The sequence below is a fragment of the Lissotriton helveticus genome, chromosome 10, assembly GCF_964261635.1.
Source record: "Lissotriton helveticus chromosome 10, aLisHel1.1, whole genome shotgun sequence".
In the NCBI taxonomy this organism is placed as follows: domain Eukaryota; kingdom Metazoa; phylum Chordata; class Amphibia; order Caudata; family Salamandridae; genus Lissotriton; species Lissotriton helveticus.
This window is the reverse complement of record NC_136071.1, coordinates 665,219,482-665,241,517: the sequence shown is the minus strand read 5'-3', so window position 1 is coordinate 665,241,517 and position 22,036 is coordinate 665,219,482. Positions and strand designations below refer to the sequence as shown.

The 22,036-nt window shown below is 49.0% G+C and overlaps 1 protein-coding gene across 1 annotated transcript; it reads right to left on the bottom strand.

Annotated features, from left to right (window-relative positions):
* Positions 1-7: 7 nt before the first annotated feature.
* LOC144785447 (uncharacterized) lies at positions 8-7,730 on the bottom strand. Its single transcript, XM_078664345.1, has 2 exons — positions 5,374-7,730; positions 8-1,422 (listed from the first exon to the last, which is right to left on the bottom strand). The coding sequence occupies exons 1-2, from the start codon at positions 6,808-6,810 to the stop codon at positions 1,129-1,131; spliced, it is 1,731 nt and encodes a 576-aa protein (XP_078520471.1). The 5' UTR covers positions 6,811-7,730; the 3' UTR covers positions 8-1,128.
* Between the last annotated feature and the right edge of the window lie 14,306 nt (positions 7,731-22,036).

Here is a 22,036-nt window from a genome sequence, read left to right as displayed (position 1 = left end):
CCTGGTCAGCTACGAAATGGATATATTCCTCTGCAATTGAAGGATGAGAATTGGTTGATGCAGGCGGATGCCGAGACATGTAGTCTGCCGGGTTTTCAGACTTTCCCGGCTTGTGTACGATCGTGAAGGTATACTCCTGAAGCCTCAGGCCCCACCTCTCAATTCTGGGGGGCATTTTAGATCGGGGGTTGCCGTAGATGGTGACTAGCGCCTGGTGATCAGTGGTCAGGGTAAAGTGCTTGCCGTAGAGGAAGACATGAAAATGTTCACATGCCCAAACCACTGCAAGGCTCTCCTTCTCGGGCTGAGAGTACGCCTTCTCAGGATCGGACAGGCTGTGGCTGGCACAGGCAACTATACATCTCTGGTCAGAGTCATTGTCATATTGTGCCAGAATGGCCCCCAACCCTACAGGGCTAGCATCTACGGTGACTTCAGTCATGCGTCTGGGGTTGAAGTAAGAAAGGTTATCGGCTGACTCCACGGCCCGCTTGATCTCTGTGAATGCTTGCTCACACTGAGGAGTCCATTCAAAGGGTTGTCCTTGCTTGGTCAAGGTGCGGAGCGGGTGGCTGATGGTCGCGTAGTCCCGGATATACCGGGCGCAATAGCTGGCCATTCCCAGGAAAGATCTTAGATCACTGACGTCCTGAGGACACTTGGCGTTGTTCAAGGTTGCCACTTTTTCCGGATCAGGTTTCATTCCTGCTTCTGAGAAGATATGACCGAAGAACTTTAATGTTGATTGATGAAATTCGCACTTGTCCTTGTTCAGGGTCAAGTTCGCATCAAGCAGGGCATGACAGACACGGTTGAGTGCAATGTCGTGCTCCCGGGTGTCGGAGCCATACACAAGGATGTCGTCGCTGTAATTGAGCGTATTGGGGATGTTTTGGATGACCTGTCGAATAGCCTCTTGGAAAATTTCGGCACCTGATGATACACCAAAGCTTAGTCTCTTATATCTAAAGAGTCCTAGGTGTGTAGCAAAAGTTGTGATGGGGCGTGACTGGGCATCCAGCTCCAGCTGGTGATAGCCCTTGTTTAAGTCCAATTTAGAGAATACCTTGGCTCCGTTCAAAGCCGAGGTCATGTCACATAGAAGTGGCCCTGGATGGCGTTCACGTTCTATCGCAGTGTTGGGTATTCCGTGTCGACACACAGTCTTACTTTGCTGGTGGTGCCCTTTTTTGGTACAACGACCACTGGCGAAACCCACGGGGTCGGACCGTCCGTGCGTTCAATGATGTCGGCAGACAGGAGGTCATTGATCTCTTCTTCGACAGCCTTTTGAAGGTGGAAAGGAACACGCCGGGGGTGCTGAGCAACAGGTCTGATGTGTTTGTTGACGTGCAGGTGTATCTGACGGTCCTTTAGCTTCCCCAGCCCAATGAAAAGGCGAGGAAAACGGTTGACGATGTTCTGGTCATGTTAGCAATCAAGGGGGACAATCAAGGACAATGTTTACCGGGGTCCAATGTACGTGTCCTACAAGTGGGTAACAAGAGCGTGTACAGAGTTCCCCAAGGGGGTGAGTTTAGTAAGGGAGGGAAAGGGGTGAGTACTCTCTCTAGATAGGATAGAATTGTACAGCAGGGAATCAGGTAAACCCTTAGCGGAATTGAGGATGCCTCACACAATTAAAAGGCTGGACAACTGTTGCCATCCGACCTAATGACTGTATTGTGTCATCATTGGCCTCCTGCTCCAGCGGCAGGCTGGCGGTGCAATGCCTGCCGGGTAGCACGTAGTGCTACTCTTTTAGCGGAGTTCTTTTATTCCTGGCCAATGGGTGCATGCGTGTGAGGGACCTGGGGAGTGCAGTAGTGAGCGTGAGTAGAAGATTAAAATAGGTCAGTGGGGTCCATTTGAGAAAACTTTAATGATATGGCTCACTGCCTAATTAAAATTGGTAAAGGGAGGGGTTGCGAAGCACAAAGAGTCAGGTAATTTGGCCTCGTTCGACCCTCGCCTATGGTGCGGTCAACATGTTTCATGCCGTAAGGCAATTCTTCAGGACCTATAGATGCTCATCAACTAGCGCGAAATTTCTACCTAGTTGTAGGGAATTTCGTATACAACCTGTATATCAGGGCAGGAGGCAATCCTGCGCGAGTCCACGCCCTAGATGTTAAAAGAAAAATGCACACAATCAGTCCTGGGTGCAATCAGTCGGAACCTTACATGTAGAAGCAAGCTGTAACATCTACTACGGTTCAAGGCGTGTACATACACATACTAGTGACAAAAAAGCGATGGAAGAGAGAGAGAGAATGGTAAGGCAAGGGGGGCGGGGGTGTGGTGTATACCATAGTTGGAAATGCTATGAATATATTGGTTCAATAGGCACCGTTATTTACACTCCATGCTAAGTCACTCATTTGTGTGTTCAAGCTAAGCGGTAGTGTAATCGTGAAAAGGAAATCTGAGAAAACAGAGAAAACGGAGCCAAACGTGTTTCACTGGGATAGTAATAGCGAGGTCACCAGGGGGTGATTCTCGGAGGTTCCTTACCCTCAATCCCTGGTAGACGGGCCCCACAGACTGTCCTTGGGGAGGCCTGAGCAGCGAGGGATTTCCTGAATGAAAGGTAGACAGGGTATGTTTTGTGGTCGTAGTTAGTGTGATCACTGAGGTGATTACACCGTCAGGGTCGCACAATGCTAATGAGTAACAATGAGTAATGAGTCAATCGGGCACCCATTGTGCTCGTCCCCCACAACTTACCTAGATTGCTCGAGGCATTAGGCTGGTCAACACCTACCCATCCCACAGTGGCGGAGTCGCAGGACAGCCGGTGGATCGGTGTTTGTCCGCGAGGTTTAAATGCAGGTAACCGCGAGCGCCGTGAGTGGGCGTGTCTGGGGTGTGTTGCTAGGCAGCGCGGCAGAGCGTCGTGTGGAGATAAAGGACGGTCAAAGAAGACCGCCTAGACGCAGCCAAAGTAGAGCGCCATCTTAGAGTGGGGAATTTCGTTAATGGATGAGTGCACTCGGTCCCAGGTGGGGTTAGAACAGAGAGCACTCAGGCTCATAAAAAGGAGAAGTGAATGTCAAGATTAATTACGAGATAGCCTAAGTTCGGTTCATCTGACCAGCACATTCCAAGGGACAGAATCGTTAAGACCATGGACGTCAGTTTGAAGGCGGTGCACCCACCGCTGTTCCATTCTGAATAGTGACTGTTGATTAATAGATGGGTGGCATTCAAGGATAGTCCATTGCATATCTTCAGCCAAGTGATCTCGTTGTTTGCAGTGTTCGTACAGCCTAGTGTGTGTCCTCTTACATCGGATGTTACTGTTATGCTCCATGACGCGTAGTTTGACAGTGCGCATCGTCATCCCGATGTAGAGCAATTTACATGGGCACAAAAGCATATAAATGCATTTAGCACTGTTGCAGTTCGTATGCTTATTGCGGTGCCAAGTGAAGTCATTGGGAAGTTCTAGAGTTTTGCCCTGGAGGGTCTGAGGGCATACCACACAGGATCCACACCGGTAATGGCCCATGACAGGGGGCAAATCCCACAGGGTTTTCAAAGGGCGTGTGCTACACTTTTTAGGGCGGGTATGGATAAGAGTGTCCTTAAGGTTGGCTGTCCTTTTGAAAGCAAAACGTGGCCGAGGTAGATCAAGGCCCGCTGTGTTTAGGATTCCCCAATGTGAATTCACAGTCTTCTTTATGAATGTGGAATTTCTTGTATAGGACGTAACGCAAGTAATCAAGTCATCCTTCTCCTTGGTGTAGGTTTCCAAGAGCGAGTCTCTGTTGTTATTGAGGGCTCTTTTTGATAATTTCTTGAGGAGTTGTGTCGGGTACCCCCTATCCTGGAGCTTATGTTGTAGGATATTAGCTTCTTGTTTATAGTCCGCTACTGACGTGCAGTTCCTGCGAAGCCGTAGAAATTGCCCGAAGGGCAGGTTGTCTCTCAGAGATCTAGTATGGTGGCTATTATACAGGAGCAGGCTGTTCCGGTCAGTCTCTTTTTTGAAGAGAGTGGCAGTAATTTCTGTGGGGTCCAACTTGATGGTCAGGTCTAAAAAGGGGACAGATGTCTCGGAAATAGTGCCTGTGAATTTAAGAAAGGGGTCTTGTAGATTAATCCACGTACAGAAGGCCTCACAGGTCGTACGATCACCTTTCCAGAATATTAAAATGTCGTCAATATAACGACGCCAAAGGGTGAGGTGTTCCCGGAACGGGTTCTGTTCGGGTGGGTAGATGTGATTCTTTTCGAAAGTTGCCATATACATACAGGCCAGGCTCGGCGCGAAGGTAGAACCCATAGATGTCCCGCAGATCTGGTGGTAGAGTTGTGACTCGTATCTGAAAAAGTTTTCTGTGAGGGCTATGTGGGCTAGTTCCATGATGAAAGTAATGGGGGTAGGAGAGGACCATTCTTCCAGTCGTAATGTGGAATCCACGGCTTCTAGGGTGGCTTGTTGAGGGATGTTAGTGTATAAGGCCTCTACATCTAAAGTTAAGAGGAGGTCAACATCTTCTCTGCCATCCACTTCATCAATGAGGCGAAGGACGTCTCTGGTATCCTGCAGATAAGAAGGAATTTGCTTCACCAGGGGCTGCAGGAAGGCATCGCAAAATTGGGATAGTGGCTCCAGGAGTGACCCAATCCCGGAGACTATAGGTCTTCCCGGGACCCGGGTAGTACCCTTGTGAATTTTAGGGAGGGTATAGAAATAAGGCGTGATCGGTTCTGTGGTGGTAAGGAAGTCCGCCTCTTTCTTGGTAATCCATTTGTTCGTTTCTCCCTCAATTATGAGGCTCATGATAGTTGTTGTCAGCCGTTTGGTAGGGTCCTCAATGAGGGGTCGATAGTGCGTGGTATTGGACAATTGTCGTCTGCATTCTCGGTCGTAGTCCTCATAATCTTGGATAACTGTTGCTCCCCCCTTGTCTGCCTGTTTTATGACGATGGATTCATCCTGTCCCAGATTGATGGATGCTTGTCTTTCTTTGGACGTGAGGTTGTGGAACTGTTTGACTAATGGTTTGTTCTTCAGACTAGTCAAGACTGCTCGCTCAAAAGTCAGGACCTCCGGGGGGACCATCCCATCGGTGGGAATGAAAGTGGACGGTTTTCTCAGTCCAGTGTCATCGCTGATGGGTTCAGGTTTGTTGTCAAAGAAGGCACGGAGACGTACTTTCCTAAATAGTTGTTTAATCTCAATCATCTCCTGGAAGCTGTCTGGGGTAGGGGTCGGGACGAATCCGAGTCCCTTTTCCAAAATGCTGTTCTCCACAGGTGAGAGTACTTTCTTGGAGAGATTGACAATCAGGCTCTTCTCCCCCTGGATGTTATGCTCCTGGTTTCCATTGTGATTGGTGGTGTCGGTTGGTCTTGCCACTGTACTCCGTTCTGGTCATCACAGACTTTGAAGAGGATCTCCACAAGACGGAGACGTTCCGCAGTCGGCAGGCTGAGCAAGCAGTCAGCTTCGGGGCCCTTGATGACATGAATGACCGCATCAATAGTGACATTGTCATGTGCAAGTGTAGTCGGGAATTTGCCAAGACATTGCAGCGGCTTCTTTGACATCCAGGTGTAGACCCGTACAGGTGCATGAGCAAGCGTCGGCTTGGGGCGCATCCTCTCATACTCAGTGACGGGGATGTAGTTCAGCGAAGCTCCGCTGTCCATTACAAATTTAGTGTGATGATTTCCTACTTTAATGTGTAACCGAGGATACTTCTTCAATTGATCTGGGTCTGCGATCATGTTTGCATGGTGAGTCGTGTATTCGGAGTCTCGAGATGAAGATCTGGAGCCCCGGGACGGAGATCTGCGCTCCCATCGCGATCTGTGTGACTCCCTGCAGGAATGTGTCGAGCTGGAGGACCCCGTGTCTTTGTCATGGACGGCTCTAATGTGGTGCTTTCTGGTGCCCGATCGGGACGACCTCCCAGTTCCACTTCGCCTCTCTTTGTTGTACTCGCCGCACATCGCCTCGAAATGGTTCGTCCGACCACATTTTCTGCACCGCTGGCCCATGGCTGGGCAGACGTCCACGTGAGGATAGTCATATCCGCACCTGTAGCACCTCCGTGCTCTCTCTGGTCTCTTCTCTCTCCGGCCAGTTTCCCGCCTCCTGTGATCTGAGCGCCTCGAGCGAGACGACGGTCGCGAGGTCCAATGATTGTCTCTCGAGCGTCTTCGCCCGCCACCACGGTCTTGAACTCGATGAGCTTGCTCATTGCTCACTTTGCGCCCAGATTCAATGGTGGCGGCATGCTCCTCAGCCTGATCGTAGACGCGAGTCAGTTCCTCAATGTCGTCCAGTTCTTGCGGCTTTCTCAGCAGTCGTCTCCTGAGGAATTCTGAGTGGCACCCCTCTATGATCTGCGACTTGATGGTGGCCTCGGTTGAAAAATTGTCGAACTCGCAGTGCCTCGATAGTCGCCGCAGGCGAGTGATGAATGTGCTCATTGCCTCGTCTTTCCCTTGACGTGCCTGATGAAAAGCATGGCGCTCATAGTCCACGTTCTTTTTATGGAGGAATCTCTTGTTCAGTGCGTCGCGTACTTTGTCATACGTTCCGGTATCTGCGGCAGGGAGATCTTTGATAAGTTTACTTATTTCACGCCCAGCCAGATTCTGGAGAGCTATCAGCTTGTCCTTTTCAACGGTCACTTTGGACCCTTCAAGGTAGTCCTCGAAGTCTTCGAGCCATTCCTGCCACTTGGGGCCCATGCTTCCACCTGTCGTTAGCGTGACTGGCTCTGGGGCCCTCAAATGTGACCCTCCTGCGAAGAGGGGCTTGACCTCATTTCTTCGCTGTGATGTCGACATCGTGGGACCGCAAAATGCTGTACTGGATGCTTCTGGCTACTTTGGCACTGTTCGACCTCGGACTTCAGCGCAGTTTTCTTCTGAGTGTCTGTTTGATTGGTTTGGCTCATGCTTGTTTACTTGTGTTACACTTTTATTGTGGCGTCGGTGGCTTGTCGTGCTTTATTTTCTCTTATTTGCGCTTTATCTGGCTTTTTTTCTTCTTCTCAGTGTTTTGCCTGACTTTAAAATGGCCGCTCTATGACAATCAAGGGGTCTGTCCTGAAGAGCGCCTGACTTTAAGATGGCCGCCGTCACTGCAGTCACACAAGAGGCTTTCTCTCCTGATTCATTCAGTTCCAGTTCACTCTGGACTCACCGGCCGGCGACTTCGGGGCAGCACACATCAGGATTCACTTTTCTTTGGCCGCGGCAGCTACCAGGTGAGGTTGGGGTGAGCTCCCGCCTTACTTTTCCCGCTCCCGCTCTTCTTCGCCGCTAGCACGCCGAAACTCACGCATCGGGCGTGAGGTTTTCTGATCTCCGACGGCACCCGGGCTCCAACTCCAGTGCGCTCAGCAGCGCTTGTCACCAGGTTCTCGGGGACGGCGTCCTCCACGTCGGGGAACCTTTATCTCGTTCTGGGGTGCGGGACAGGGTCGGAGTGGGCTCCCGACTCCTGTTCTTTCAAGGGTGCCAAGTTGCACGCATCCGGCGGGACTCGCGCTTTCGGCGCGAACGGCTTCTTTCTTTTCGAGCGTTTCAGCGCTCGTGGCAGTGGCTCCCTCTGGGCTCCCCACAGTCGCTGGAGGGGCAGGGTCACCGGCTGCTGACCTCTTTCCTCAGGTAGCAGCACTACACGGCAGCGGATTCTTTTTTCGACGCTGCACAGGACAGGGCACTCTTACGAGGTTCTGTAGGCTACAGTCATGCCGATCCCACCTTCGTCGCCAGTTGTAGCATCGTGCTACAAATAACCACAGATGCTGGTTATGCTTTAACTGGAGCCTTTATTATCTATGTCCAGCTCTCACCCTGTCCCTACTCTAACTGCCCTCCTCCTGTCCCTGCTCCGCCTCTTCCTTTCCCTAACCCCCTAGCTCCTCCCACCCAGCTACTAGACTGCTAACACATAACACAATACACGACAAACCTAATGAACGGCACAAGTGCCCTTACAGTCAGACCAAAGCATGGTAGTACCGGTTTTCTTTATTTTCACATAGAGCTATTCCAGATGTATGCATTTTAGGATTGTGATGATTTTACACAATGTGCACACATGACACAAAGAAGTGATCACCTCCCATTTTTGATCACACCTGGAATTGACCTGTCTCAATAGAGCCATCTATGCGCATCGAGCAGCAAATTGGCAATATGAAGAGGTATTTAGCGACCCCACACTCACCCTCTGGGCCAGGCCTACACATAGGCGAATTAAAACAAATGCCCTGCCATTATGGATCAGTCCTGAAATTGACCTGCATCTCAATAGATCTGTCTGTCTCAGTGTTTAATTTGAGCTGGAGGTTTCCGGTGCTCGGTACCAGCACTTAATTGTCAAAACCACAACTTACAACAGCTGCCACATCGTGGCGCTGTTTGTGTAATTAAAAGATGAGCAGAACAACAGTTGTTTATTAATTCAATATACACGAAAACAAACTAATACCAGCTGCCCAAGCCATTCTTATAGCTTTAGGGGCTTCGAACTGTCTGAAAAGTCACACTTGTAGCAGTGTGATGGTTAGTAGTTGTGTTGGTACTGTCATTGGCAGTGCTGGCAGTGGCAATGGGTGGTACGATCTGTGGTGGCCTCCTGACAAATTAAGCTCTGTAATTCCATTGTCCAACATGTGTGTCACTGGAAGCAGAACAACAGCCACAGAATAGGAATTCCCAGTGTCCCACAGAGTGGACACAGATGCAAGGCAGGCCTACCAAACCATTCCCAGAAATGTCACGGTGTGCCTCCTGATCAAACAAACTTTAACTTTGCTACAATCCAGTGTGCACTTTTGGATGCATGGGCTTCTCTGTCCTAGCCCCAGGAATGGCACCTTCCTATGCGCTGCTGAGCGCCCCGAAGCAGTCTAGTGCTGCAATTGGTGTGGGTCAAAATTAGGACAATACTAGTAAAACTACCATAACTGCTACTGTTTCTGCCAGTAATAATCATAATAATAGGAGTATCATAAGAGTAAGGAATTGGATGCTTGTTGAAAAGAACAGCAAAGGTGTGGACTAAAATGTAAAGCAATTATATGCTATTCATCGGTGTCGCACTTTACTTTTGTATGTGAAAGAATGTTCTAGAACACAACATTAATTTGTTTAACAGCTCTCCAGAAAATAAGATAAAAGGAGCATTAAACAGCAAGGGACTGGATAACAGGGGCACTGATAGGCGCTGCACTATGCCACAGTATAACAGGTAATATTACACCAAACAGGAAGTCCTCGGATGTAATAAAGGGCTGTGGGCCTTGCAATTGGTAGGAAAGCGCTACACATACTACCTCGGCACAACACTATGAACATCATTGGAGTGGCTGTGTGTCTGCATGCAAAAAGTGTTTTTGGTCAGGGCTACCCTGGTGCACTTTGAGCATTGCTCCGCTTGGAAAGGGTTATGATACTGTGGTGTACTATTTCCCTGGCCATACCTGTGCTGTCTGTGGCTACATAGATGTCTTTATTTGTAACAGCACTAATGCAACAGTTTCCCTCAAATTTCCAGATGTATAACACATGTAATACAAAATAATACTCTTCCACATCAGCAGAAACTCTGGAACAAAAGTATTTTTAAAAGTGCATTGCAGGTTAGCTGTCTGGTTGCCAATGTCATGTCATGGGCTTACCAAAAGCATAAAGGGACTTAGAGCTTGCCCATTGCTTACCTTTGATTGGCTTTCTTGTGATTCTCATTTGCTTGCTTCTTATTCGTGTTCCAGCTTGTCAATTTTGTGTTTGTCCCGCCCATTGGGGTATAGCCTCTCTTATGATTGGCCTTCTTCTATTCTTCCACTGCTTTCTTTCCCATACCTGCTTTTTCCTTTTGGTTAAGCATTCAACCAATGTGCATGAGTTTTCCAGCATCCTCACTTATGTACTTATCCCCCCTTGCACTTGTGTTGCTTTCTGTCACCAGTGTGTTTCTCCTCACCCCCTCCGTGTTGCGCTTACTCTCTTTTCCTCCCCGTTACTTTCTTGCATATGTGCTTCTCACACTCCCGCTTCACAAGGCTCTCTTGCTCAGTGCTTCTCCTCTCCAACCCCACTCTCTGTGTTGCTTCAGTCCTCCCCAGGGAAAGAGTCGGGGTACCACGCGGGTGGATGGTGTCCCCCACTTATTTTACCGAGGGACGCCGTCCCCCCTGACAAACAGCTGGACTTCACTCTTTGGCCTCTCTGGGACGAGGAGCTCGGCACCTTTCGTGACGTCAATTCCGTCGTGACATCACTTCCGGTGACAGCATCCCCCACTTCTTTTTTTACGACTTGTGCCCTGGTCCTCCCTATGCCCATTTTGTTGCTTTGTCCGACCCACTCCCTCTTTTTCTGTTGCACGTTTCTTCTCCTCACCATTCCTGCCCTCTGTGTTGCTTCCAACCCCCTCCAGCTTCCATGATGTTTCTCAAAAACGGTGTCCTCCTTCTCTGTTGACCATTGCTTCTCCTCCCCAACTCCCTGCACCACTCCCCCACCCATGCCCTCTGTGTAGTTCACCCCACCTACGTCCTCTGTGTTGCTACACTCCATTCACCCTTTAAAAAAGTGTTTTTGCTCATTTTTTCCTTTTATTTGCCTATACAATTTGCATACGCAAATAAAAAGAAAAAACTCACACAGGTAATTTTGTAGGTGTGCATGTGTGGTGCACACACCTGCAAAATGATACAGCTATTCACGTCAAAGATTCTTTTCTTATTTAGCCGTGCTGCACAGCATTGAGGATGCTGTACAGCATGGCTAAAAAAACATTGATAAGGTCAATCGTTCTCAAAAATAAAATCTATTGGCTCTACCAATGCTTGTTAGTATAGAGCTTCAAGGACCCTATTCCAGGGCGGCAGAGTGCTTTACAGAATACGTGGATAAATGAGTAGCAAGGAAATTGTGAATTCCAACTTGTGAACAGCAGACATCTGTTTAATAGCCAGTTTCAAGCAGAATAATTTGGTGACAGTGTATAAATTCAATGTTCGAGCAGATCTTGACCCTCCGGGTAGGTCGCTTTACCCACCGCTGCAGCGCCACCTGTGCCTGTGACCTCCTCCTGCCAGCCGCCTGCCCTGCTGCCTCGCTCCTCTGCTGACCTGCGCCGACTTCCCGCCTTGCCCCGCTCCAGGTCCCCTCCTGGGAGACGCTCCCTGTGTGTCTGCTGCCCTTTTCATTTTTGTAGCCCCGTGTGCCAGTGCCTGCTGCCCTTTTCATTTTTGTACCCCTGTGTGCCAGTGCCTGCTGCTCTTTTCATTTCTGTACCCCGTGTGCCAGTGCCTGCTGCCCTTCTCATTTCTGTACCCCCGTGTGCCAGTGCCTGTTGCCCTTCTCATTTCTGTACCCCTGTGTGCCTGTCGTCCCTGTTTCCCTTTACTCTTTACCCCTCGCTACACTACTCCCCCCGTTTCCCGCCGCTGACTCCCGTGCAGCCCCGCCCCCGTGCCCATTGGCTGTCCTGCCCTCCCGCCTCCCAGCTAACCCCTCCTCCCCCCCACTTAATGGCAGCCGCTGCTCGGCCGTGCAGCGGACGCGCGCAGTGGGCGACCCGCTGGCGCGCCAAAGGCAAGCCCGTCTGCGCCCGTCCACGCCTGGACCGCGCCCAGCGCCAGAAACCCTGGCCCCCACCAGATCCAGAAGACGCGACTGAGATACGACTCCGCGGACCTCCACGCACTCAACACCGAACTACCACCCGCCTGCTACCGAGCCACCCGAAGCGCACCCACGGACCCTTCACCTGTCAAGCCTGCAAATTCACCTGCCTCCGAACCCGCCCAACACCCTCCAAACCCAACAACAACAACAACAACCACCTCAAGTGCATCCTCCTCAACACCCGCTCCGTCCACAAGCACGCCATCGAACTGTGGGACCTCCTCGACACAACAGCACCAGACGTCGCGTTCCTCACGGAAACCTGGATGAACGCCTCCTCGGCCCCCGACATCGCCACAGCCATCCCGGACGGCTACAAGATCACTCGGAAGGACCGCGTCAAACAAACCGGAGGAGGAATCGCCATCGTCCACAAGAACACCATCGGCATCACAACCGCCACCGAAGACACGCTCCTCGCTGCCGAACACCTACACTTCCAGATTCACACCGACCCCAAGACCACCCTCAGAGGAGCGCTCGTCTACAGACCCCCAGGACCACGCACACAATTCAGCGAAACCATCACCGATTTCATCAGCCCGCACGCCCTAGCCTTACCAGAATACATCCTCCTAGGGGACATGAACTTCCACTTGGAGAAGAACAGCAACAACAACACCACCACCCTGCTCAACAACCTGGCCAACCTCGGACTCAAACAACTGGTTGACACACCCACCCACCTCGCCGGCCACATGCTCGACCCCATCTTCTCCACCAGCAACCACGTCTCCTTCAGCCACTCCACAGAACTACACTGGACCGACCACAGATGTATCCACTTCACCTTCAAAAAGAACACATCCTACCACCGCACACAACAGATCCCCCGCAGATGCTGGAGCAAAATCACTACAGACCAACTGCTCTCATCACTAAGCCAGAACCCACCAGCCAACACCATCGACGCCAACGACGCAGCTCGCAACCTCGCACAGTGGATCACCAACTGCGCTGATGACCTCGCATCACTGAAGAACCCCCCAGGCCTGACCGGCAACAGGAAAACCCCATGGTTCACAGACGCACTTAAAGAATCCAAAAAATCCTGTCGAACCCTTGAAAAAACCTGGTGCCACGAACGGACCACAGAGAGCATGACAGCCCTAGGGAACGCCACCCGCGAGCACCACCAGCTTATCCGAACCACCAAAAGGTCTTCATTCAAAGAGCGACTAGACAACAACACCCGCAACAGCAAAGAGCTTTCCAACCCCAGCGCCAGCAACAACGACGTCACACCATCACAAGAACTCTGCAACTCCCTCGCCACGTTCTTCCACCGCAAGATCACAGATATACACGACAGCTTTGGACCCCAGACGCCGCCTGCAGCCACCAAACCAACGACCATCACCTCCATCCTCAGCGACTGGACCCCTACCAGCACTGAAGACACCACCAGCGTCATGAACTCCATCCACTCCGGCTCCCACTCCGACCCTTGCCCCCATCATATCTTCAACAAAGCTGACACCATCATCGCACCCCATCTCCGGAACGTCATCAACAGCTCGTTCACGTCAGCTGACTTCCCGGAGAGCTGGAAACACGCAGAAATCAACGCCCTTCTGAAGAAACCCACGGCGGACCCCAAAGACCTCAAGAACTTCCACCCCATCTCTCTACTACCCTTCTCGGCCAAAGTCATCGACAAGACCGTAAACAAACAGCTGACTGCTTTCCTCGAGGCTAACCACCTGCTCGACCCGTCCCAGTCCGGATTTCGAGCCAACCACAGCACCGAGACTGCCCTCATTGCAGCCACCGACGACATCAGGACCATGATGGACAATGGGGAAACAACCGCCCTCATTCTCCTGGACCTCTCGGCAGCCTTCGATACCGTCTGCCACCGCACCCTAATAACCCGCCTCTCCAACACCGGGATCAAAGGAAAGGCCCTGGACTGGATCACCACGTTCCTGTCCAACATAACCCAGAGAGTTCGCCTCCCTCCCTTCCGATCAGAAGCCACCAGGATCATCTGCGGCGTACCCCAGGGCTCCTCACTCAGCCCAACCCTCTTCAACATCTACATGAGCCCCCTCGCCGCCATCACACGCAAACACAACATCAACATCATCTCCTATGCCGACGACACCCAGCTGATACTCTCCCTCACCAAAGACCCAACGACCGCCAAAACCAACCTCCAGGAAGGAATGAAGGACGTCGCAGAATGGATGAGACTCAGCCGCCTGAAACTGAACTCAGACAAAACAGAGATCCTCATCCTCGGACAATCCCCCTCCGCCTGGGACGACTCCTGGTGGCCCACAGCACTGGGCTCCGCCCCAGCACCAGCGTACCACGCACGCAACCTGAGATTCATCCTAGACATATCCCTCACGATGACCAAGCAAGTCAACGCTGTCTCGTCCTCCTGCTTCAACACCCTGCGCTTGCTCCGAAAAATCTTCAGATGGATCCCCACCGAAACCAGAAAGACCGTCACCCAGGCCCTCGTCACCAGCCGACTGGACTACGAAGCGCTCTATACGCAGGAACCACCGCCAAACTTCAGAACCGACTACAACGCATATAAAACGCCTCCGCACGACTCATCCTCGACATCCCCCGCCACAGCCGCATATCCGCCCACCTGAGAAACCTGCACTGGCTCCCCGTCAACAAGAGGATCACGTTCAGGCTCCTCACCCATGCACACAAAGCACTCCACGACATAGGACCCGAATACCTCAACAACCGCCTCTCGTTCTACACTCCACAGGCCAACTCCGCTCCTCCAGCCTCGCCCTCGCCACCGTCCCACGGATTCGCAGAACCACCACCGGAGGAAGATCGTTCTCCTACCTAGCAGCCAAAACATGGAACTCTCTCCCCACACACCTACGAACGACCCAGGACCATCTCACCTTCAGGAAACACCTCAAGACCTGGCTCTTCGAGCAGTAGCAGCAGCAAGTCTTGGCTCTCGAACAGTAGCAGCCCCCCCCTTTTCGCCTTGAGACCCTCACGGGTGAGTAGCGCGCTCTATAAATGCTCTGATTGATTGATTGATCTTATAGTGTTTAAGTTCAGAAAGATTGAGAAATCTTGATTCGACTCTAGAAGATGGTATAGAGAGCAGAAGGAACGGAAAGGCAGTCAAGAGTGATGGGAGAGGCTGGAGATTCTTTAAAAAAGGTACTCCTAATTTTCCTCTGGAAGAAACAGGAACCTCTTGAAAAGGTCCTTCTTAGGTCCTTGTTGAATATTTCTAAGGATGTGAACTGGAAGTGCATTTCCAATTTTCGGGGCTCTGGCCAAAAAGGACCTTATGAGGTCTTCATGGAATTTCTGGAAAAGTAGGGATGGGACATCCCCGAGATAAAATACACTGGTGATGGCTACAACTGAAGATCATAAAATCTTGTTCTTCCTTCCCCACCCCACTCTGGTGCATGGGTTAACTAATCTAATTTCGTATTATGTGTAGCGTGATTGTACAGGAATTTCAGGCCCCATCCCAAGTTCCTTTTCGGTGTGATGCAGGGGCATGCTTTTTACAACCATCTTGCTATTTTCATAATTGTTGGACTCGGCCTTTTCTGCAGGGTCACTACCAATCATTTTGTCTTTACCCACCTATCTTCTGAACCCATTTGTTTTACTTTTAGGACTCTGCACACTTTTCCACTGCTAACTGGTGCAAAAGTGCTTGCACTTGATCCTTTAAATGGTAAAATTGGCTTACACTTATTTGGCACACTTAATTTACTTGTAAGTTTCTTGTAAAGTCATACTACATGTTCCTAGGGCCTGTAAATTAAATGCAACAAGCGGTGTCTCCCACTTCAGTAGCTCTTTAAACATGTCTCAGTCCTGCCTTTGCAGCCTGTGTGCAGTTTAAACTGGCATTTTGACCTGGTAAAATAAGCCTTTTGCCAGGCCTAAACCTTTCTTTTTAATAAATAAATTCGTTTTTCACTATTGCAAGGCCTACCACTCCAAGAGAATAACATTGAGTCACCTTCTTACATTTAATAAGTGCTAACTTTCAATTGGGCAAATGCAAAAACAACAATTGATAGACAGAATGCAGAACAATGTCATACATTCACCCCAGTACAGAGATCTGGGCCTAAATCCATAGTTTTTTTGCTCATCGTGCCATTCCAGTTTGAACCCTGCCATATGCAAATCAGTCTTGACCCTTTGCCCAAAGGGAACAGTCCAGCCCAAACTGCCAAGCCAGGTCCTCCCTGGACTGGAAACAAGCATCCTAGGACCGGTTTCGGGCTTTCACCCCTCTTCAGCCAGGATAGCTTGACTCCAGTGGCATGGAGAGCACGGGACCCACGCCTGGGCATTCCAGTCCCACTCGGTGTGACAAATGCAAAAACAACAATTGATGGACAGAATGCAGAACAATGTCATACATTCACCCCAGTACAGAGATCTGGGCATAAATCCATAGTTTTTTTGCTCACCATGCCATTCCACTTTGAACCCAGCCATATGCAAATCAGTCTTGAACCTGTGCCTGATGGGACAAAGAACGATGGATTTAACCCAGATCTATTGACTGGAGGTGAATGTATGATTTAATCAGCATTTCGACCATCATTTGTTTGGTAGCAACTTTCAATTGGGGTCAGGCAGGATGTTGAGTTTGGTGTAGGATAAGATTTGTAATTTAACACCCTCTTTAATAAAAATGTTGGATTTCAAGTCACGCTCATGAAAAGACAGCTTTTAGAAAGTTGGCATTTTCTTGTCCTTACCATTTAGTGCCTGCAGACTTTATCCTAGGTCACATGACTAGTTGTAGTTGTAGTTGGCCTTTGTGTATTGCTCCCAGACAGTGAGAAAAAGGTCGAATAGGTGTGGGTAGCATGGGCCATCTCTGACTTGATAGGAGGCAAAGCTGTCACCTACTACACTTGCACATCACAAACCTCTGCCTGAGCACACAGGCACAAAGGGTTTGACAGTCTTTTGTGACCCCACACAAGCTGGGGCCTGGGCAGGGAGGCAGTTAATTACAAGTGCCACTGGAGGTGGTGGCCTGTAGAAACTTCTCGTACTTCTAAGTGAGCACAAAGTATAAATAATGGACCCTCAGACCCAACTCTTCAGTATATCTCTTGTCCTATGGAAGTCTCAGAAGAACGGTGTGCTACTCTGCAGGAAGAACTGCTACTCTGCAGTCCCTGTATGTTTAAATCACTGCAGTTTGGCCGATTGATGAGGAGGATTGTAGACAGGCGCTGATGGCCTCGAGAGAGGCTGCCATCACACTTAGATTTCGGCTAATTCAACTTCATATTTTACATCGTTCATCCCTGACGAGGAAAACGCTAGTGAAAATTGGGACTCGACCAGATGACTTGTGTCTATAGGGCTGTCGACAGTCGGCCACCTTTTACCATATGATATGGGACTGCCCGCTGGTGAGGAGACTATGGGACAGAGCCGCAGCCCATATGAGATCTGCACTGGGGAAAATGCTCACTTTGACACCCCGCTTGGGCTTGCTTAACAGATACAGACCTTACTGAAACGGAGCAGCAGTTCGTGACGCTGGGCTTCACATTACTTAAGAGGGATATAGCGAGGACCTCGGGCAGAGTGACGCCGCCGGTAGTGTCGATCTGGCAGAAAGAGTTTGACAGATGCATGGTAGCTGAGAAGGAAGTGTTTGTAGCCAGGGGGTGCCCGAAGAAGTGGGATAGGAAATGGTCCCGTGGAATTCGTATAGAGGGGAGATTTGTGTGTCGCCTGTGGCGGAATTGGAACTACGGAGATGAAGGGACGGGGAATACACTGTTTAATATGTATGTTGTTTCTGCCTCGATTCTAAGTACGGTGCTAAATGTAACTTGCAAAGGTATTGTATAAGAAACAGATGTGTTGTCTGTCATGCAACTTTTCAATAAAAATATATATTTTTTAAAATCACAGCAGTTTAAAGTATAATCTGCAGTGGTTTTAAACATAGAGGGACTGCTCCCTATTCCTGTCTTGTTCAAAAAACAATCACAATGCTGAAAGGAATTTATTAGTAATTCCATGTTACATGATTATTGCAGAATTACTAAATTCCTCTAATTCCAATGGCAGAATTAAAAATTCCATACAACCCTAAACTGGACCTGTATCTTGAACCCAGGACCACCAGAGTCACTTCAAAGGCTAGTTGGCTGGCCTTTTGTTCAGAGCCTCCGGGATATAAAAGACTCCAACCACCTTGAACCCAGCACATGGGCTCTGCCTGCTGTGAATCCTACCTCACAAGTGGTGCCACCCAAGTCTTGGAACCTTGGAAGTGAGCCTGAAGGTGCTCTGCCCACCCAGCTGTGGTCCTGTGAGGAGAACTGATGCAGCATGACACATCTCTTCACAGCCGCATCGGAACCGTCGCTGGGCAATGTATCCCCGACACAGGACCTTGCATCACAGCCCTGCCAGTTCCTTGGAACTGCCGCTGCTCGCTGCATCCTCAATGCAGCCCTTTGCATTGCAAGCCCCATGTTGACGGCATTCTCGATGATGACACAGGACTCGTCATCGCAACACTGCATCTTCCTTGGAACCACTGCTGAATTACACATTCTCGATGGGGGATCTTGCACTGCTCCGCAAACCAGGATGTAAGGTATTTTGTTTTTGTTCAATGGCCTAACTTGGTCCCCCTATCCGGCCCACGATCCATCGTGGACATCCTGAGCTTGTGACTCTGTCTCGGTCCAGCTTGACCAGATAGCCACAGTTGGCACTTTGTGTTTCTATGCACTATTTTTACAGAAAAAATTGAAATTGCATGCCTCTGGTTCTACTGATTGGATTGTTGTCATTTTAGTCTCAAATAATGTATTTAACTATACCCAGTTGTTTTTTAATATCAGTGTGGGATTTTTCTTGTATTGTGTTTTGGGATGTGGTTGCTGCTTGAGTAGGATTTCACCCCCCTCAACCATTAGCCCAATTTCCTACAATAATATATCCATGAACAGAAACACTGTACGGCATAAACATGTCATTAGTTGGTACACATCCAACTTCGTGAAACCGGCTTCCTTTATTTAAAACTTCCTAAATAACCACCATTGTATCAGTCAAAACAAAACAGATTAATTCAAGCATTGCAATCAATCACTTTTTTATACTTCAATATGTCACCCTAACCTATACCCAGCTGGTGAGCCCCTAAAGAGGGTGAAAACGATCCTGGGTTGCTTGTGTTTGGGTTCAGAGAGGACCAGGCTTGGCAGTTCAGGATAGGCTGCACCCATTGGAGCATGATCAAGACTGATTTTCATATAGCTGGGTCTAAACTGAGTTTGTATGGTGTGCAAAATAACAATGGATTGGGTTGCGTGCGGCCTGAGTAATTACCAACCAGCTGATGAGCCCATGAAAAGAGCAAAACTGGTCCCAGGATGCTTGTGTTCCAGTTCAGGGAGGGCCTAGCTTGGCAATTCGGGCTGGAGTGCTCCCATTGGAGCAGGGTCAAGACTGACTTACCTATAGCTGGGCCCAAAGTAAGATGGCCTGGAGTGCAAAATAACAATGAATTGGGATGTGGCCTCGAGTAATTTTCAGTGGCTGAGACTAATTCAAGTATTCCAAACCATCACTTTTTGTATACTTCAGTATGTCGCCTTAAAAGGGACGGATATACCCAGACGTGCGTCCTGTGCACACTGTATCACTGGAATCAAGCTATACCTGGCTGATAAGCTCATTAAAGTGTCAAAACTAGTCCTGGGTTGCTTGAGTTCTGGTTCAGGGAGGACTTAGCTTGGCTGTGCAGGCGGGTCTGCTCCCATTGGAGCAGGGTCAAGACTGATTTGCATATTGGTGGCTCCAAATTGAGTTTGTATTGTTTGCAAAATAACAATGGATTGGGATGCGACCAAAGTAATTACCATTGGCTGAGATTAATTCAAGCATTCCAACCCATCACTTTGTGTATTCTTCAGTATATTTCCCCAAGTGGAACGAGTATGCCCAGATGTGGGGCACGTGCACACTGTGTCAGTTGAACCAAGCTACAACCAGCTGATGAGCCCATAAAAAGAGCAAAACTGGTCTTGGGTTGCTTGTGTTCCAGTTCAGGGACGACCTGGCTTGGCAATTTGGGCTGGACTTCTCCCATTGGACCAGGGTCAAGACTGCCTTGCGTATGTCTGGGCCCAAACTGAGGTGGCCTGACGTGCAAGAATAACGACGATTTGCAATGCGGCCTCAAGTAATTTCCAATGGCTGAGATTACTTCAAGCATTCCAATACATCACTTTTTGTATACTTCAGTATGTCGCCCTAAGTGGGACGGGTATGCCCAGACGTGGTTCCCGTGCACACTGTGTCACTGGAACCAAGCTATACCTGGATGATAAGCTCATTAAAATGGCAAAACTAGTTCTGGTTTGCTTGTGTTCTGGTTCAGGGAGGACTTATCTTGGCAGTTCAGGCAGGACTGCTCACATTTGGAGCAGGGTCAAGATTGATTTCCATATAGCTGGGTCCAATCTGAGGTGGCATGGTTTACAAAATAGCGATGGATTGGGATGCGGCCCTAGAAATGACCAGTGGCTGAGATTTATTCAAGCATTCCAATCCATCACTTTTTATATTCTTCAGTACTTCACCCTAAGTGGGATAAGTATGCCCAGACGTGGGTCCCCTGCACAATGTGTGACTGGAACCAAACGATTCCTGGCTGATGAGCCCATAAAAAGGGCAAAACTGGTCCTGGGTTGCTTTTGTTTCTCTTCAGGGTAGACCTGGCCTGGCAGTTCGGGCAGGACTGCTCCCATTGGAGTGGTGCTAATACTGATTTGCATATAGTTGGGTCCAATTTAAGTGGCATGGTGTGCAAAATAACGATGGATTGGGATACGGCCCAAGTAATTCCAGTGGCTGAAATTAATTCAAGCATTCCATTCTATCACTTTTTTGTATACTTCAGTATGTCGCCCTGAGTGGGTATGCCCTGACGGGTCCATGCACACTGTGTCATTAGAACCAAGTTATACCCAGCTGATGAGCCCGTAAAATGGGCAAAACCGGTCCTGTGTTGCTTGTGTTCAGGTTCAGTAAGGACCTGGCTTGGCAGTTTGGGCTGGACTACCCCCATTATAGCAGAGTCAAGACTGATTTGCACATACCTGGGTCCAAACTGAGATGGCAAGGTGTGCAAAATATCGATGGATTAAGATGCAAACCCAAGTAATTACCAGTGGCTGAGATTAATGCAGGCTTACCAAACCATCACATTTTGTCTACTTCTGTAAAATAAAACACAACACTTTGGAGAAGCCTAAAAGTGTAACTTGTTTAATGCAGAAATTGTTAGCATGCAAGCAAAACAGTGCGCAACAATTGTCATTTCAACAGACCTGGACTTCAACCCAATATCCAGTTGGAACATAAAATGCAGAAATATATACATTTTAAGCCCACATTTTTTTCACAATGCAAGTCAATGGCAATGTGAGAACGACTGAAACTGTTACTTGAACGAAACTACCTAATGAGCAAATGGCTGGACCGGGCCACAAGAAAGAATATGAAAAGTCCATGAAGACCAGATACAGAAATACAAACAAACGCTGCCTTCACTACTTTCTATGATTCAACCTTTGTGGTGCCATTCATCAAAACGAGGCTAAGTATACTATACAGTGCAGAAAATGTGCAGTTCTATAGAACTGAATAAATTACCTTCTTGGCCTCAGAAATACATTAAACTTTGCAGGCATGCTTGCAACAGTAAACTGGTTATATAGAAACGTCAATTCAAATATAACCCTTACGGCCCACACTAATACCATAGCACTCATGGTTGGCAGCTCATTTTAGCCCATACAGGCTGCACAATATCTCTCTTCTACTCCTTAATTCTCTTACACGCAACATAAGGCACATTTACAATGGGGTTTGTCAATCACCTAGAACTGTACTAGTCCATAAACCAGCCTTCACAAATTGTTCAAACAGACATGGACTAACTGAAGAGTTCTGCCATATACTGCTGGACAGTTGGAGGTCCCTAATCTAGTCTACCACTGCAGATCCCAACTAGATACACATAAAATGACCACTTTTTTACAACTCCGTCTCACAATGACATTCAGATATGGGATGATAGTCCTAAATCACAGCAGAGCACCCCACCACTTCTCCCTCCCAGCTTGCCTGCTCAGTACGTAAACTTAGAAAAAAATATCACGTTCAACAACCCAATTCAGTAACTAACTAAGCAGACTGTAATCATGTGGGACATGGAAACACTTCCCACATTGGATCAAAAATAAAGGGGATACCCTTCAAACCACACACCTAATATGGCATAGCGTGCTGTCCATATGGTAAGTGCTTCAGTGCCTTATTTGGGGTAGTGAGTGCT

Bases quoted from the DNA above. Each gene is read 5' to 3' on its own strand.
- LOC144785447 (XM_078664345.1), bottom strand. From the start codon at position 6,810: ATGTCGACATCACAGCGAAGAAATGAGGTCAAGCCCCTCTTCGCAGGA. The intron at 1,423-5,373 runs GTACAGTGGCAA...TAACATGACCAG, and splicing joins TCTGTGATGACCAGAACGGA to AACATCGTCAACCGTTTTCC.